Here is a 16,500-nt window from a genome sequence, read left to right as displayed (position 1 = left end):
GAGTTCTTTCACTTGGCGGAATGGCAGGAAGGAGTGAAGACAAGGGGCCATACCTGGAAGTTAAGAAAGAAGGCTGTGCACAAGAGGGTGAGGAGTAGTTTCTTTGCGTGGAGGGTGGTTGATCCTTGGAATGCATTGCCTAAGAAAGTGGTTGTAGTGGGGATGGTTAATGGGTTCAAGAAGTGGTATGGCAGACTTTGTATTTCCTAAAAACGACCACCCACGATGAGTCTTTTGACTCCATGGAGGCCTGGATAATAATAATAACAATAATGTTTCTCAGTGTTACCGATTTTACTTTCAATTACTACCAATGAACGATGCGATGTTATCCAGATAATACTTCTCAATTATCTTATCATACCCTCAAAGCTTATCTGAAATTACTTCCCTCCTGCTGTTTTCTAATTATCCGTTTTTCCTTTATTCTTAATTAACCTTAAAGTCTTAATAAACCTTGTCTATTCTATCTATAACAATAATTAAACTGCAGAATGCCTGTGATAAAAATCATGACACTGCTTCATAAATATATTATCAGTTGTATTATCACTGCATCAGTCACACAGTCACTATTTCACATTATCAAAATCCATCTTAATAATAGTAATAATTGTTTGGGTGGCATTTCTGCTTTCTTCCTCGAAGCTTATCCAGAGCTTATCTAAGGAAGATGATAGATGGAGTTGGTTACGTGGTTTTGTTTAAGTATCTGTCACAAGCCAGGTATCGATTTAACTGTTTATATGTATGTGCTTGGAAACTTATATATGAAGATTAATGCTCTTTTCCAGTTAACGTGTAGAGGCGAGAACATGCACCCACAGACTACCACTGCTTGAGCACAGTTTAACATTTTTTGCAAGGGGGGGGGGATGGATTTGGATATGGCGTGTTTGTGTCCTTGTAATGGTGTCTGAGAGAGGTTTGTGAGAGAGAGAGAGAGAGAAAGTAATTTTCCTCCAATTTTTCAGTCTCACTATAATATTAATTAGCACCTGTTTCAGCTCCCTGTAGATCCCTAGATTTCTGTCATCGAATGGCAGTTTGTTTATCATGTCAATTATGTAGAAGTTTTGGGTGGCTTTTCCATAGTGATTATTATACTTATATGTTATGTAGTTTGTTGACTGTGATCTTGTTATCTGATATGTTGTTTTGGTTACTCTGTAGGTTGGACTGAAGTAATGTATTAACATGACTGTGCAGTGGCATAAGTGTTTCAACTTAAATATTTTGTGTTCTGTCCTTGCTGCCCATATAAGTGTGGGCTGTTCTCTTTTTGTTCCCAGAATATCAGTTTTACCATTTTATTTTGCAACGATTGTAATCTGTTAAGTTTGTACTCTGTGCAGAATGCATATGATGTAACTGCGTATCTTAAAATGTTTTCACATAATGCTTTAGAGATTAGTATTTTTGTATGTGTCAGAGCAATGTCTTTGAATCGATATAGTTTGCTTGCTATTATCCTGAGTTTATTGTGAAGATAATTTGTATGGCTATTCCAAAATAATATGTCCAAAATAATATGTTATTTTCACCTGTGTGATGGTTGTGATTTTAGGATCAGTGCTTTGTGTATAAGAGGATGGATATTGGATACTGAGATATTTAGTTTCCATGGGTGGGGTTTGGAGGTTTTTGAATATCATTAGCTTTGTTTTTTCAGGGTTTTTCTATATATGCCATTTTCTGTTAGCCAGCTAGTGATTCGATTGATGTTGTGTTGCATATTTGTGTAAGCAGTATTTGTGTTGTTTGTAAATGGATACTATGGCCATGTTGTCTGTGTATTGGAAGATTTTACTTTTTAGGGAAAGATGGTTAATATCATATGTGTGTATGTATATGTCAAACAGAATGAGAGATAGAACAGCTCCTTGTGGTACTCCACAGGTTACTGGTACCTCTTTGCTGTGTGCTGATCCTATACGTGTGACGTGCTTTCTGTTTTTCATGTGTGCTTTGAGCCAATGGAGTAGACGATGACTGATTCTGATATGTGTTAGTTTGTTCAACAAGGATTTTGTGTCTTAGTTTTTCAATAAGGTTTTGTGTGTTAGTGTGTCAAACACTTTTGTTAGGCCAATAAAAATGACTAATACTATTCTGTTTTTATCTAATGTAGCGTTTATTAGGTCTGTGAAATCTTCCAGGAGTGTTGCTGTTCCTTTATTTTTTTTGAAAGCCATATTGTGTTTTTGGGATGATTTGGAATTTTTCAATGTATGTGGAGAGTTTGCAATACACAATGCGCTCCATGATTTGGATGATTACAGACAATGTGGTGATGGGCCTGTAATTACTTATAATGATTCTTTTTCCATGTTTATGTATGGTTGTAATTAATGAAGTCTTTAGTGTTTCAGGTATGTGCCCCGTTTCAAACATTTTATTTAACAGTTTTAGTATAACTGGACATGGGTTAATTGGGTGGGTGTTTATTGATGTCTTGGTATGATTCCATCTATTCCTGGTTCTTTGTTATGGTTAATTTGTTGAATTGCAAGTGACAGTTCTTTTGTTACTGTGGGGGAACACACTGACTGGGTTGCACATGGCTCTAGTGGAGAATGTTTCTTTGTTTGAGGAGAGAATGTTTCCTGTAGTTTTTGGACAGAGTTCGCGAAGTGCTGATTAAAGTTGTTTGCCAACTGTTTGAAGGAATTGGGCCCAAAAGCAAAGTTGTGTTTTATTGTTTCTGAGGCAGTGGTTTTGTGTTTATTGTTTGTCCAACATTTCACTGATCAGATGCCAGGCTTCCTTTATGTCGTTCTGAGCTGTTGTTAATTTGTTTCTATAATAGTTTCTTTTTGTAGTTCTAATCTGTGTTGTTAAGAGATTCCGTTTTCTTTTGTAATCATCTTGTAAAGCAGTATTGTTAGGTGACTTCTAAAGTCGTTTCCATAGGGCATTTTTTCTTTGTATGTCTATTATCTGGAAACAGCAACAAAAAAGACTTGAAAAAATGGATTACCCGTGAAAGTGAAAAATATATAGATGAAAGAAATAAAGCAAGGAAACTCTATCGCTTAAACGGGAATGAAATAAATAAAGATAAACTAGACATTTTAAATAACAAAGTCAATGAACTAATTATTATTATTATTATTATTACTTAACACCTCCAGGCAGTCCAATGACTCATCGAGGGAGGGCATCTACTCTACAACTCTCTATCTCCACCACCCACAATCCACCAACTACAATGAACCACATCTACACCAACTCCATCTACCGCCCACCACTAGTATTTTCACAGACAATTACAAACATCCAAGCCCACGGCAGGATTCGAAGCTGCAGTCTTTTGGCTGGAGAGCGGAAACGCTAACCACTCGGCCAACCAGGATGGCTTTGTCTCTGATCTAATGATCAGAGACAAAGAAAATCAAATAAATAAATACTGCAAGGAACTTGAAAATTATAATAAAACTGGGGATACTAGAAACACTTTTCAAATGATAAAGTATATCTGTCACCATAAAACAAATAGAAGTGGAAATATTGCCACACATGACAAAACCGGTAGACAGCTATCAGTAAATTCGAAATTGATGAAAGAATGGAGAAACTACTTTCAAGAATTCAATGTTGGTAATCCCCAATGTTAATAATCCCCAACATTCAAGTCAGTTGGCAGACCTGCATCTAACCACTGCTCTACCAATAAACTGGGAAGACTTCACTCAAAAGGAACTAAAAATAGCAATAGATCAAACCAAAGAGGAAAGTCCCCACGGATTGATGGAATCAGAGCAGAAGCTTTCAAAACTGCTGGGTATAATACATATTCCAATCTCCATGCAATAATGAATTAAGCTTTAGACAGCGGAATAATGCCTCAATTACAATGGAAACAAGGCCTTATTGTCCCTATAACCAAAAAGAGCAGTCTTAATAGAATGGATAACTACAGAGGTATTACTTTGCTATCAACCACAGTTAAAATATACAACAGGATGATACTCAATAGAATAGAACCTTACTTAAACCACTTTTAAGAAAACAGATACACTGCATCAGAAGATATCATAGAAGGTTCACATGATAAAAACTTACCAATGTTTCTAATTTTAAGAGGAACCTGTGGCATAGTAAATTAAATAATAAAGAAACACTTAAAACCACAGTTATATCTTTAATTAGTAAAAGGACAAATATTTCGTACTAAAATTAATAGTACATCTTCAGTGTCTGTTACAGTAAGAGGAATGGAATACAAGCAAAACGTTTGGTGGATCACTTATTAAAATACAATTGTTACCACGTGCTAGGAAATAACAGAAATAACAAATTTAATCTATTAAGATAAATGGTTTTTTACATAAGATAAAAGTCTTCCATATCTTTGAGAGTGAAAGACAGTCATTTCTATTTAAATTCGATCGGTGTAAGATAGTTTCACAACTTTCTTTGAATAAGCATTCATATTTGAATCTACAGGTAGAATTCTGAAAAAGTATCAATTGATTCCAACATATATTCCCATCAACAAAATTTCTTTTTTATTACCTTCTACAAAGGATAAACTGTCTTCTCTATCTTTGGCTGGCATTTACCATATACCTTGCGAATGCGATGTCTCTTATTTTGGACAAACTGGCCGTTCTTTGGAAAAACGAATAAAAGAACATCAATATTATATTGATTGTAACAAACCTCTGAAGTCTGGTCTGGCACAGCACAGTATTAACTCTACTTATAGTGTTCAGTGGGATAAAGCTGTTCTGTGCCAGATTCTCTCTATCATTAAATCTTTCTAACTTTATAACTCTAGACCCCCCCCCTCTTCTCACTTTCGCTCTCATTCATCCTTTTTTGTTTCCGTACTTTCGGTCCAACATACGTCCAACTTTCACTATCATTCTTCTCACTTTCACTCTCATTTATCTTTCTTTGTTTGTACTTTCGGACTAACATGCATCCAACTTTCGCTATCATTCTTCTCACTTTTAATCTCATTCATCTTTCTTTGTTTCAGTACTTTCAGTCCAACATGCATCCAACTTTCGCCATCATTCATTCTTTTTTCACTATCATTTATTCTTTCAATTTTTTTCACTTGCGATTTCTGCGTCACGCCATTTCTACATTCATTCGTTCTCTCAATTTCGTTTCTTTCCGCCACTCTCGCCTCACTTTCGTCCCTTTTAACATCCATTATGGTTTTCAAATCGCTCTTTTTCTTTTTTCCTGATTTTTTAACATTTTTTCGCCTCGCTTTCTCACCATCCTTCTCTTTCAAACATGCACTCGTGACACAATCGTTACTAACACTTTCTGTCATCAATTTCATATTTGCATTCATCAGTTCCTCATTCAGGTCACACTTCGCACACACCCTTCTTCCATCCATGCTACACATCCACAAATCATTTATGTAATCGAAGGAATACATATAACAGACCTCACACTTAACTAAACGACTGAAATCTAAATTAAAATCATGGAATGACAATGCCGCTGCCATTGTTTTTTTTTTTTTCCCTGCAGGTTACTAGGTCTAATAATAATGATTTCGTAATTAAGTTTAGGCAACAAAAATCCCCCCCACACTAATAATACCGGTAATGCACAACGTTCATAGCCGCTCTTACTCAAACAATTACGCATATATAGTTAATTATGCCTAGAATAACTTATCTGAATCAGGAGCTCTTCTTCTTAGGTACGTCCACAGCGCTTGGCTCAATAGGTGATCCACTGAACATTTTGCTTGTATTCCATTCCATCCCTATTACTGTAACAGACACTGAAGATGTACTATTAATTTGTCCTTTTACTAATTAAAGATATCTGTGGTTTTTATGTGTTTCTTTATTATTTAATTTACCAATGTTTAAAATACTCAGCTTCTATGGTCTACCCTCAAAACTCATACAAGCAATCTCAGCACCTTATAAAGATTACAATGCTACAGTAATCTTTAAAACGGAAACATCTGAATCCTTTCTGGTGACAACAGGAGTCCTGCAAGGTGATGTACTAGCACCTTATTTGTTTTTAGTATGCTTGGACTACATCTTCCTGAGCATCAACACAGAAGATCTTGGTTTTAACATTAGAACATCTACTGTTGGATTCTGATTATATAGAGATTGGAGTAATTATTATTTGTTTCAGAATCCAACATGATCTTCCATCACATAGGCTAGACTTGTAAATATTATTTAATGTAATTCACTTGTTTATAATTTAATATTCATATAACTACCTTTAATTTTATCTAATATTTAATTATTTAATCGAGAATATATGTATTAATAGTAGAAAAACTCTGTGTTAAAATATTATCAAGCTATTTAGCTTATTTCTATGTTAATATAGAATTTATATTTGATAATTTAACTGCACATTAAATGTAAATATTCTTTATTTATTCCTATTTGTAGAAATTTAGCATTATGCAATACCTCAATTTTATTATGTTTTACCAATGCACGTTTTTGGAACAGCACGTGGGGGAGAAGGTTTATTGAAAAGAGTTTTAGAAAGAAATCACGAGAATAATTTAGGCGGGAAGAATGGATATAAAAAGGAAGAATGCTGGAAATTATTATTATTAAGAGACAGATTAGAGAGAGAAAGGAGAGGATTGGCATTAGGTTGGAATCGGAGCATTCGGCATTCGGGAATCACAGTGCGATAATAGCGAGTCAGCAAGTCACTCAAGCAGCTAATAAAAGTCTACTAGTCGAGAGGCGGTTAGCTAATAAATTGTAGAATAACAATTATAGCTACGGAAGACAGCTGAGTGACTACTAAATAGACTAGCGATATTTGAGTTAAGATTCAATTTCAGGGCCGACCTTTCAAGGACATACAGAACCTTGAAGCAAAGCACAGAGTTATTAGCGAATAGTAGAGGCTGTAAAGTTGAAGTTTACCATTAGCTGTGCTTGGAAATATATTGCCTAAAGAATTAAATGAATGTAGGAAGAATGAACAGCTGTGCATATAAAACCTCAAGTTAAGGAATTATTGTGTATTACCTTAATTCATAAGTGATCAGTAGTATTTCATGCAAGAATGTTTGTTTATGTGTATAGTGACCGACGATTAATTCAGTTATTACTTAGAAGATTTATTTAATGAGTGCCGTATACTGTTTAAGTGTTTACAGTTATAAAAAGTGTTTACGTATAAGTAGATGAAGAAAAAAGATTATCGGTAAGATTATTCCAACCTTTAATAATTCTGTACAGAGAAGCGTGTGATTTTCATCCTAGAATTTCCTTATATTAATAGTAACTATTGCGGAGATTAGCTGAAGTGTAGATTTAAAAGTGTTTGCTTCAGAAGAAGTGTTACTGAATTTTTATTGTATTTGGAACTTAAGAAACTGTGAGATATTTGTGCAATGGGTTACTGAGGAACTTTGTGACTTTGAGCTTTACCAAGTAGTTAATTGAATTTTGTGAGAGGTAAAATGTTTATAATACTTAGTGATTGAACTTAAGTGTAAATTGTAATTCTAAATGAAATGTTTGTTTTTGTTAATCTAAAGTTGTGTTTTGCCTGAATCTCTTTTACTGCACCATTCATAAAATATTCGAACTAAAGCAGGAGAGATAAATAAGTTAACTATACTCGGCCAGTATATACAATATTAACACCTAAACTGAGAGATAGTTGTGAGTTGGTTTTTCTTCGGTTCTTGAACTAATTCAGATACAGAGTGGCACAGTCTTTAAATATAAATTTTCTCTACATTTGAATTAGAAATCAACTAGCAACCTTCTATTTTGTCTAAGAACATCATAGTGATTAACATGTCGGATCCAAGGTATAGATTGAGAAGAAGTAGGATCCAACACTACCCACACCATGCAAATAACTGATATTAACTTTGCTGACAATATTGTACTTATTGATACAGAACTAACAATTGCACAAAAACATCTCAGTCTACTAGAGGCACAGGATAAATTTATTGGTCTGCAGATCAATATCTAAAAGTCCAAAGTATTCTCAATAGGTTGTGAAAACTTTATTCTTCATATCAACAATAAACCCTTAGAAAGAGTAAAGGACTTTCAATACCTTGGATCGTACATCAGCAATACAGAAAATGATATTAGAAAACGTAAACAGCTGGCTCTAGTCTTCCATAACAAACTCCACCCCATCTGGAAATCATCATTAATATCATTACAGACAAAATTAAGACTATACCATGCAACCAGTAGATCCATTTTCTTGTATGATTCTCAAACCTAGACAATAAGCACCAAAAAAAAAACTACAGATCTAATTAACTCGTTTGGAACTACATGTCTCAGACTGATCCTTGGATACACTTGGATGGACTGTGTTACTAACTTTGCTGTGCTAAATATGGCTAAGCAAGAACCACTTGTCAATATAGTCAAAAAACTACAGCTCAAATGGCTTGGGCATCAACTCAGACATCCTGACATCTCACCTTTTTTGGAATCCCTCAACCTGTACAAACCAGAAGATGGCAATTGCAGTAGAGGAAGAAAATGCAAACAATTTTAGCAATACATATGTGAAACCATCAGTAGGCTGAACTGTAAAACTCCATCTGACATCTACCAGTTAGCTCAAGATAGAGAGACTTGGAAGACCATAATTTGCAATATTTAATTTTTAATAAATCTCTTTTCCCTTTTCACATTGTATCACATTGTGAATAAACTGATGATGATGATGTCTATTAATATGTTGTCTGTTATCCATGGATTCCGTCTGGTTTGGAAGAGTATTTTTATTTTGGTTAATGCTTTGTTATATATTTTATTAAATGTAAGTTTAAGATTATTATATACAGGGTCAGCAGAGTCTAAAAATGCTATCTGCATCCAGTCTGTTTTACTGATTTCGTCATTTACTATAGTTTCGTTTAGGATGCTATTATACCGTTTTGAAGTATGAGTGAGTTTTAAGGGTTCTGGTTCAGCATGTAATAACTGTAATGCAGTGACATAATGGTCTGGCAGTTTGTACATTATGACGGCTTCTGTATAGCTGTTTGGAGGTGCCTGTATATTTATGTGGTCAATAGAGGATAAGGTGAGTGTATTTTTGACTATCTCTTCTCATGTATACAACTGTATGGATGGGGGTTATGTATATGCTTATAAGAGGTCTAGGTATTGTGCTGTGTTGTTATTTATGTTTCTAATATTTATATTCATGTTTCCTATTATTATCAGGTATTCTGAAGCATCTTCTTCTGTGGCAGAAAGCCATCTGTTTAATATCTCTAGAAATTTTGTAGTGCTTAAATTGGGTGGTCTGTATATTGCATTTAACATCAAGAAGTTCTCTTCTTTGATATTTTTAACTTAGATGCATATGTTTTCTGCAGATTCTAATTTATAGTTTATTTCTATTACTTTTATTTTATAATAAATAAAGGTCGAAACCAGTCTGGGTAGCAGCCCTCCCTTAATGCATAACATTATACATATCCGCAAGGAGATGTGTTTTGCATTATGGGAGATACTGAGATAGGAGTGATGATAGCTTGGTCCACCTTTGCTCCGAGTTGCCTGGTGTTGCACTACCTTTCCTCAGTCCTGAAGATATTTTCAGGTGCAAACTTTGTTTGCTCACACTTGGATAAAGGATTAAACTAAATTTATTATAGTCTAACCAAGTGAAAAATAAACTTTCAACTTTTATTTTATGTTTGTGCTAAATATTATTTATTTTTATGCTAAATATTATTATCCCACTGTCTCGTTTAGTTTGTCTGCAATGTTTATGTTGTTAAAAGTTTGGCATTTGGTATATGGCTGCCTCTTCATTTGTGGATACTTCTGTTAGTATTAAAATATCTATGTTGTCAATATATTCCTTCAGATAAGCTTGCAGGGTTGGCCAGTATTTTTGGATGCTCCTGATGTTGATGTGGAGAACAGGTAGTCTCCTTGCTTGTTTCCATTCTGTTATCGAGTTTAGAATGTGGCAATTTTCATGTTCAGGGAGGATTAAATCTGCATTCATGTAGGTTGGGATGTTGTTCCCTTCTTTATGACTCATCAGTGTTCCTTTTAATGTGGCAACCTGTTGAGGTCCTCTACGGATTTTATTTGGATTGGCTTTGCATCTGCTGTCTTTTTAAGGAATATTTTGCTGTCTCTTACCCATATAAACTGGAAATTTTTTTGTTTTTAATTTCCTTGTATGGTAGAATAGTTTCTGATAATATGGCGCTAAGTATTTGGACAAGTATATTGGGGTATTGTCGTGAGTTCCATTCACATCCTTGACTACTATTTTGCAATCTTTGCTGCATGGTTCCTGAACTTCAACTTCCTGTCTATTAACACTCCAAGATCATAAGCCTGATCAGTTTCTTCTAGGATAATCCTACCAATACAGCATTGGATATCTAATCATGCCAAAGTGCATGACTTTACATTTACCGACATTGAAATGATATCCATTTTCCCATACCCAAAACTCATTCTGCAAGTACCGCATATCAGCATCATTCCTAATTACTCTAGCTATCTTTGCATCATCAGCAAATAGCTGTATGTCACCTGACAAATCTTAGCTTTTTCTTAATTCTTTAAGTAAGATGCACATTGTTGGATTCTAAATGAAGAGAAATGAAAATTGTTAATACTTCTTTCAGCATCCAACATAATCCTCCATGTCAAAGGCAAGACTTGTAAATATTGTTTATTGTTTGTCTCTTGCTTATAGTGTGTTATTCATATAATTGCCTTGAATTTTGTTTATTATTATTTAATAATATAATCTTAAGTAATGTAATAGTAATAAAAAGGCTCTGTATAAAAATATTATTCTTTTAATTTACTTTATTATATAATAATATTATAAGAAGCTGTGCATGTATGTTATAGAATTCTTGTTTATTATGATTGAATGTGATTTATATGAACTATGGATTATTTCATTATTTGTATTTCTGAAAGAGAAGATAATTTTATGTAATTCTTCTGATTGGATTTGATTGGCTGTTGTCAAGGAAACAGAGTTAATTTTAGATAGTGCATGCGCGCGTGGAGCGTGAGCTATGGTATTCAAAGGGAGAAGAAGTTGATATAAGCTGAATTAGCTAGAACCAGATTTCAGCGGGAAGAATGAATGAATGTATTTAATTGGAGAACGAAGGTAAAGAGAGGGGAGAAGCATTCAGGACAGCAAGGAGTAAAGTAACAGGTGGTAGCAAAGGGATTTGGATATGCTGTAAATAGATTAGGAAGCAACCGGGAAATTAATAGGCAATTAGGAATATTTCTATGGAATTCTAAAATTACGACGAATTCCAATTGTTTTGAGGAAGAATAGTGCAAGGCTGAATTTATTGCATAGAAGGAATAAGTAGATTACCTAAAATGAGTGCGTCAAGACTTGTGAAGCTCTATGTTTAATATTTCAGTTATATAGTGAAGATTCCCTTTGAATAGTGTTACTTCAAAGTGATAGTTAACTTCAGTTTTAAGTGTGATTATAGTGAATCCGATGTGCAAAGGATGTAACCCGGTAAGAGCAGTCCATTTTTTTATATTTCAGTGTGAAGAAATAAGAGTTAGCTCCGTCTGCTATATCTTAACATTAACTGTGGCATTCTACTAAAATAAGCCGAAGTATGGAGCTTTAAACTGTTTCCCCCTTTGAAGTGATAACTGCTTCATAATTGAATTAAGTGTTTTTTGACTAAGAGAGAATTAGAGAGTTCTACTATAAGAGTATTTACTGTAAGATTTTGTAACATTGAACTGTGTGAACCATTTTTAATTATTCAGAAGAATGTAAAATTGACAGCTCGATGTCTGATATCTAATGTTTAATGTTTTTTTATGAGTATTTGAACTAAGTTGATTTGCATTATCTTGTTTTCAAAGTTATACTTAATATACATGTTATGTAACCCTGCATTAAATATTTTGTTTTAATGATTCCAATTTGGTGTTTGCCTGATTCTCTTTCATTGCACTGCTCGTAAAGTTTATCGGACCTTGCGGAAGCCTTAAATGATAATATCAACCTCGGTCTGTATAAAGTGAGATTGAAAAAGTTAAGTGATGATTGCTTCCTCTATATTATATATACTAGTCTGAATATAGAGTGGTGCAGGATAATATAAATTTCTCTATATTCAGATCAGTATCATTCAGCATCTAACAAATAAAAACAGATAATTTAAATAAGAATAACATTCTAACAAGATGGCAGATTCAAAGCCAGGATGTACGATCCAACAGCATGATATCATCACAACTTTCTAAACTATGATAACACACTCATCCTGCTCATCCAAATGTTATCACATCAGATATATAATAATATAATAATAGAAACTAACCTGTTCTTTCAGATAAGCAAACAGCCGCATTCGATGGCCATTTTGGAATTCTGCAACCTAAAATTAATGAAAGAGGAAGTAAGAATAAAACACATTATTATTAACATCTGACCTCCATGGAGTCAGATACTCATCATGGAAGGTACACGCTATCATGCATAATGTTCATCCAACCATGCCTTAAACTGATTCAATGTGCCTACATTCACAACACATTCAGGCAAATGCATTCCAATCACCAACCACTCTCCATGCAAAGAACCTGTTCTGCACTCCTTTGCTCACACCCCTTATACAGTTTCCAGCAATGCCTATTTTTTATCTCCCTCTTCCATTCTATGAAAAATCTCTTAGCTGTTGACTTGATGACAACTCATGACTAGCTTATATGTCTCAATCATATCCCCCTCCTCCTCCTATTCATGAGGCTTTGCAATTTAAATTCTCTCAATCTGTTCTTATTCCATACTTATTAAATTTAATGTGATGTTTATGTTCCCTTTTTCGGAGCAGAATCACACATCCTGTTTCACTTATATAGGGAAAATTACAGGTGTAATGAATATGGTATACTCCAGGATGGAACAAGGGAGGAAGTGGATCCTTGAATAAGATGAGTAAGTTCTTTAATTTTGCAGGAGGTTATAAGGTGGCTTTAAGGTTGTATTTCTATAATATTCTGTTTATTTTATCTGATATCCATTTAATGTGTCGAATGGTTACAGTTTTATTGTAATCTAGTTTATTTTTGTTTTTAAGTGAGGTCTTGTGAAGAATTTTGTTGATAGTATTTTGGATGTAGCCATTTCTCAAGAAGGTATTGCTGATAACTTTTAATTCATCTTTAAGTGCTTGTTCATTGGAGCAAATCTTCAAAACCCTGTTTTTTAGTGTGTTAATGACACACTGATTCAAGGGTATCATTAACCTAGTGTGTCATTAACACGGACACTGACCTAGTGTCCATGTTGTGTGGTGGTGGTGGTAGGAGTTTATGTGTATATATTGACCACTATGTGTAGGCCTCCAGTAAACAGTGAAGAAAAGACTGCCAGAAAGAAGACACATGACAAGTGTATCTAGAAAAGGAAGTGTGTTCTGACTTTCAATCTCAACTGTGAATCGTATATGTTTGTTGTGTTTGTTTAAGTGGCTGTGGAAAGTGTCTAATATCTGGTGGCCATGGCACCAGATAATGAAAACATCATCAACATATGTAAGCCAGACTTTGGGTTTTAAAGTAAAGGAATTTAGCACACATTGCTCAAAAGCTTCCATATAAAAGTTAGCAATTCAGGGGAGGGGAGGGGGATAATGGTGAACCCATGGCTGTGCCTTCTTTCTGCAGGTAGAAATAGTTTTGTCACACAACATAGCCAGAACATAGTACATGTACAAAGAGCAAAGTGATATCAGGAGGGAATTTGTCCTGTAAAAGAAGAATCTTGTCATTGATTGGGTCATTTGGGAAGAGGGTAGAGATGTCAAAATTGACTAATAAATCACTTTTTTCCAGTGTAATGTTGTCTTATATTTTGTTTACAAAGTGTCATGTGTTTTTAATAAAGGAGGCAGAATGACCTACCAACTCCTTGAGTGTTGATGCTAGTTTATTTGCTGGATGATAATTGAGACTGTTTATACCTTCAACTATTGGCTCGAGTGATACATTCTGCTTGTGAATCTTGGGTAAATCGTAAATTATTGGGAAACAAGCACAGTGAGGAAGTAGTTTTTTAACTGTATCCTCAGGTCAAGAAGTGACTGATTTAAGTAATTTTTCTGTTTCCTTTTTTATTCGATTTAGTAGGTCATAGTTAACAAGTTGATAGGTGCTGTTGTCTAAGACTAATGGATTCATTTTTTCCAAAGATGTTGTTCAGTTTAAAATAACAGTGGCACTGCCTTTATCAGCTCTATTGATTACAATATTCTGATTTGATTTTAACAATTTCACAGTTGCCAATATTGATTTCGTTAGGTGCTAGTTATGCCAGATGAGTGGAAGCAATAGTCAGAATAACGAAGGAAGGCATAGAAATTCCAGAGATTCTCCCAATTAAATCCTTTGCAGTACTAGAGGATGCAAGACTGGGAGTGGTTGGAAGAGGGGTGTTCAGTGAAAGAAGAGACTTGTACAAGATTGTGGTTTCAAGTGCCAAGAGGAGAGGCAGCATCTAAGGTGTATCAAGAGAATTGATCTAAAATAGATCCAAAAATATTTAGAATGTGTAAAGGGTTGTCTGGAATTTGAGTAGATATGAGGGTGGTCTGAAAGTTTCTCATCCTAACAATGAAAAAACAAATTTTTATTTTTCAACATAATCTCCCTTAAGTCTAATACATTTATTCCAGTGATGTTCCAGCACCGTTATCCCGTTCCTATTTTTGTTCTCAGTAAGATCTGCAAAATAATTCGAAATTGATTCGAAGAAAAATGCTGACCAGCGAGGAAGAGTTTTAGTTTTGGGAAGAGATAGAAGTCAGAGAGAGCCAATCTGGGGAATAGGGTGGATATTCCAACAATTCATAGTACAGATCGCTTAATTTTCCCATTGCCAAAACACTTTTGTGGTGTTCTGGCAATGGGAAAACACAGGTGCATTGTCCTAATGAAAGATGACTTTTTTCCCTGCAAACCTGGTCTTTTTTCACGAATTTTTTCATCTAGTCTGGTTAAAAGACCAGAATAATATTCCCCAATTATTGCTTTACCCTTTTCAAGATAATTAATAAACAAAATGATTTTAGCATCCCAAAACACCATTGCCATGACCTTTCCAGCTGATGGAACCGACTATGTCTTCTTTGGCACTGAACAACTGGCTTCTGTCCACTGTTTTGACTGCTGTTTGGATTCTGGTGGGTAATGGGGAATCCACGTCTCATCCATAGTAATAAATCGATGCACAAAATCAGTTTCTTATTAAACAGCTCCAAGCAATGTTCAGAGATTTTCATGCGAGTGTGTTTTTGATCTGCTGTGAGCAAGCATGGCACCTATCTTGCACAAAGTTTTTCATATGCAATTCTTCATGCAAAATATATCCTACATGTTCTTTTGAAATGCTTATAATCTTAGCAATTTCATGAACTTTGACTCACCGGTCATCCAATACCAAATTGTGCACTTGATCAATGATTTCTGGTGTTGTTACACTTATTGGACGTCCTTCACATGGATCATCTTCAAGGCTGGTATAACCATGTTTAAACTTGGCAGCCGATTTCTTAATTGTTGAAAATGAAGGAGAAGAGTGCCCATAAACTTTTATGAACTTCGAATGAATTTCTTTTGGCGTTAAACCTTCTTTTACAAAAAATTTTATAACTGCAAAATATCACTTTTATCCTTTTATCCATTTCAAGGGATACAGACAACACTTTTGCTTCAGACAAGCTGTATAAAACAAACTACTTGATAGAATGACTTGCAATTTCACATGGATGCTTATGACAGATGTACCAACTTAGAAACAAAAAATCTTGCCAATAGTGTTACCATCTATGGTCGAGTCCGAGAACTTTTCAGACCACCCTCATAGATGAAAGATTTGTGTTAGGTCATTACTTATAGCAAAGACTGCTATAAGTAATTACCATTCGTGTCCTGCTTAGTCGTGGCATTTGAAAAGGGGAGCCAGTTGAAGATGACCTCACTATTTAAATAGTTAGATTGCAGAAGGGTGGTATCATTGTTTAGAGACCAGTAAATGCAACAAATGAATATTATTACAATGGGGCAAGGAGTCCTTGACCGAGAGAAGGTCAAATGCTGGGGATTCGAAATTAGCCATTCATTGTCAGGTTATGTCATGTCAGATTTCACAAAGTACCAGGTGTGACTCTTGTGGTGAAAATAATCATGAAATGTGTGGTTTGGGCATTGGAGGTGGATAGCAGTATATAAAGTTGCAATCTGGGTTTCTGTCAGAAATAAGCTGTCTTGGCTGGACGACTACAAGTGATGATGATGAATGGTTTATTGTCTATACTTATAACATTCATCATCAGTTGTAGTGACGATGAATGTTATGAGAATGAATATAGTGATGATGAATGTTATTCTCTCAACATGAGAGACTTCATTTCCAGCTGGGGAAATGAAGCTCAATTTTAATTGATGCCCAATTAAACAACGCTCCTGCTGTTTTCTTCAGGGAACCAGGGCGAACAGCTACTGG

General features: G+C 34.7%; 1 protein-coding gene across 1 annotated transcript in view; it reads right to left on the bottom strand.

Annotated features, from left to right (window-relative positions):
- LOC150103501 (uncharacterized) overlaps positions 1–16,500 on the bottom strand; it is a 335,762-nt gene that overhangs the window by 268,971 nt on the left and 50,291 nt on the right. Inside the window, exon 3 of the mRNA XM_090398489.1 lies at positions 12,317–12,373. Coding sequence (XP_090254615.1) covers positions 12,317–12,373 — 57 coding nt within the window. The remainder of the gene's footprint in view (positions 1–12,316; positions 12,374–16,500) is intronic.

The sequence above is a fragment of the Typopeltis vanoorti genome, chromosome 9 (assembly GCF_054136105.1).
Source record: "Typopeltis vanoorti isolate ZY-2024b chromosome 9, IOZ_Tvanoo_1.0, whole genome shotgun sequence".
In the NCBI taxonomy this organism is placed as follows: domain Eukaryota; kingdom Metazoa; phylum Arthropoda; class Arachnida; order Uropygi; family Thelyphonidae; genus Typopeltis; species Typopeltis vanoorti.
Note: the sequence above shows the minus strand (reverse complement) of the source record. Positions and strands in the feature narration are given on the sequence as shown.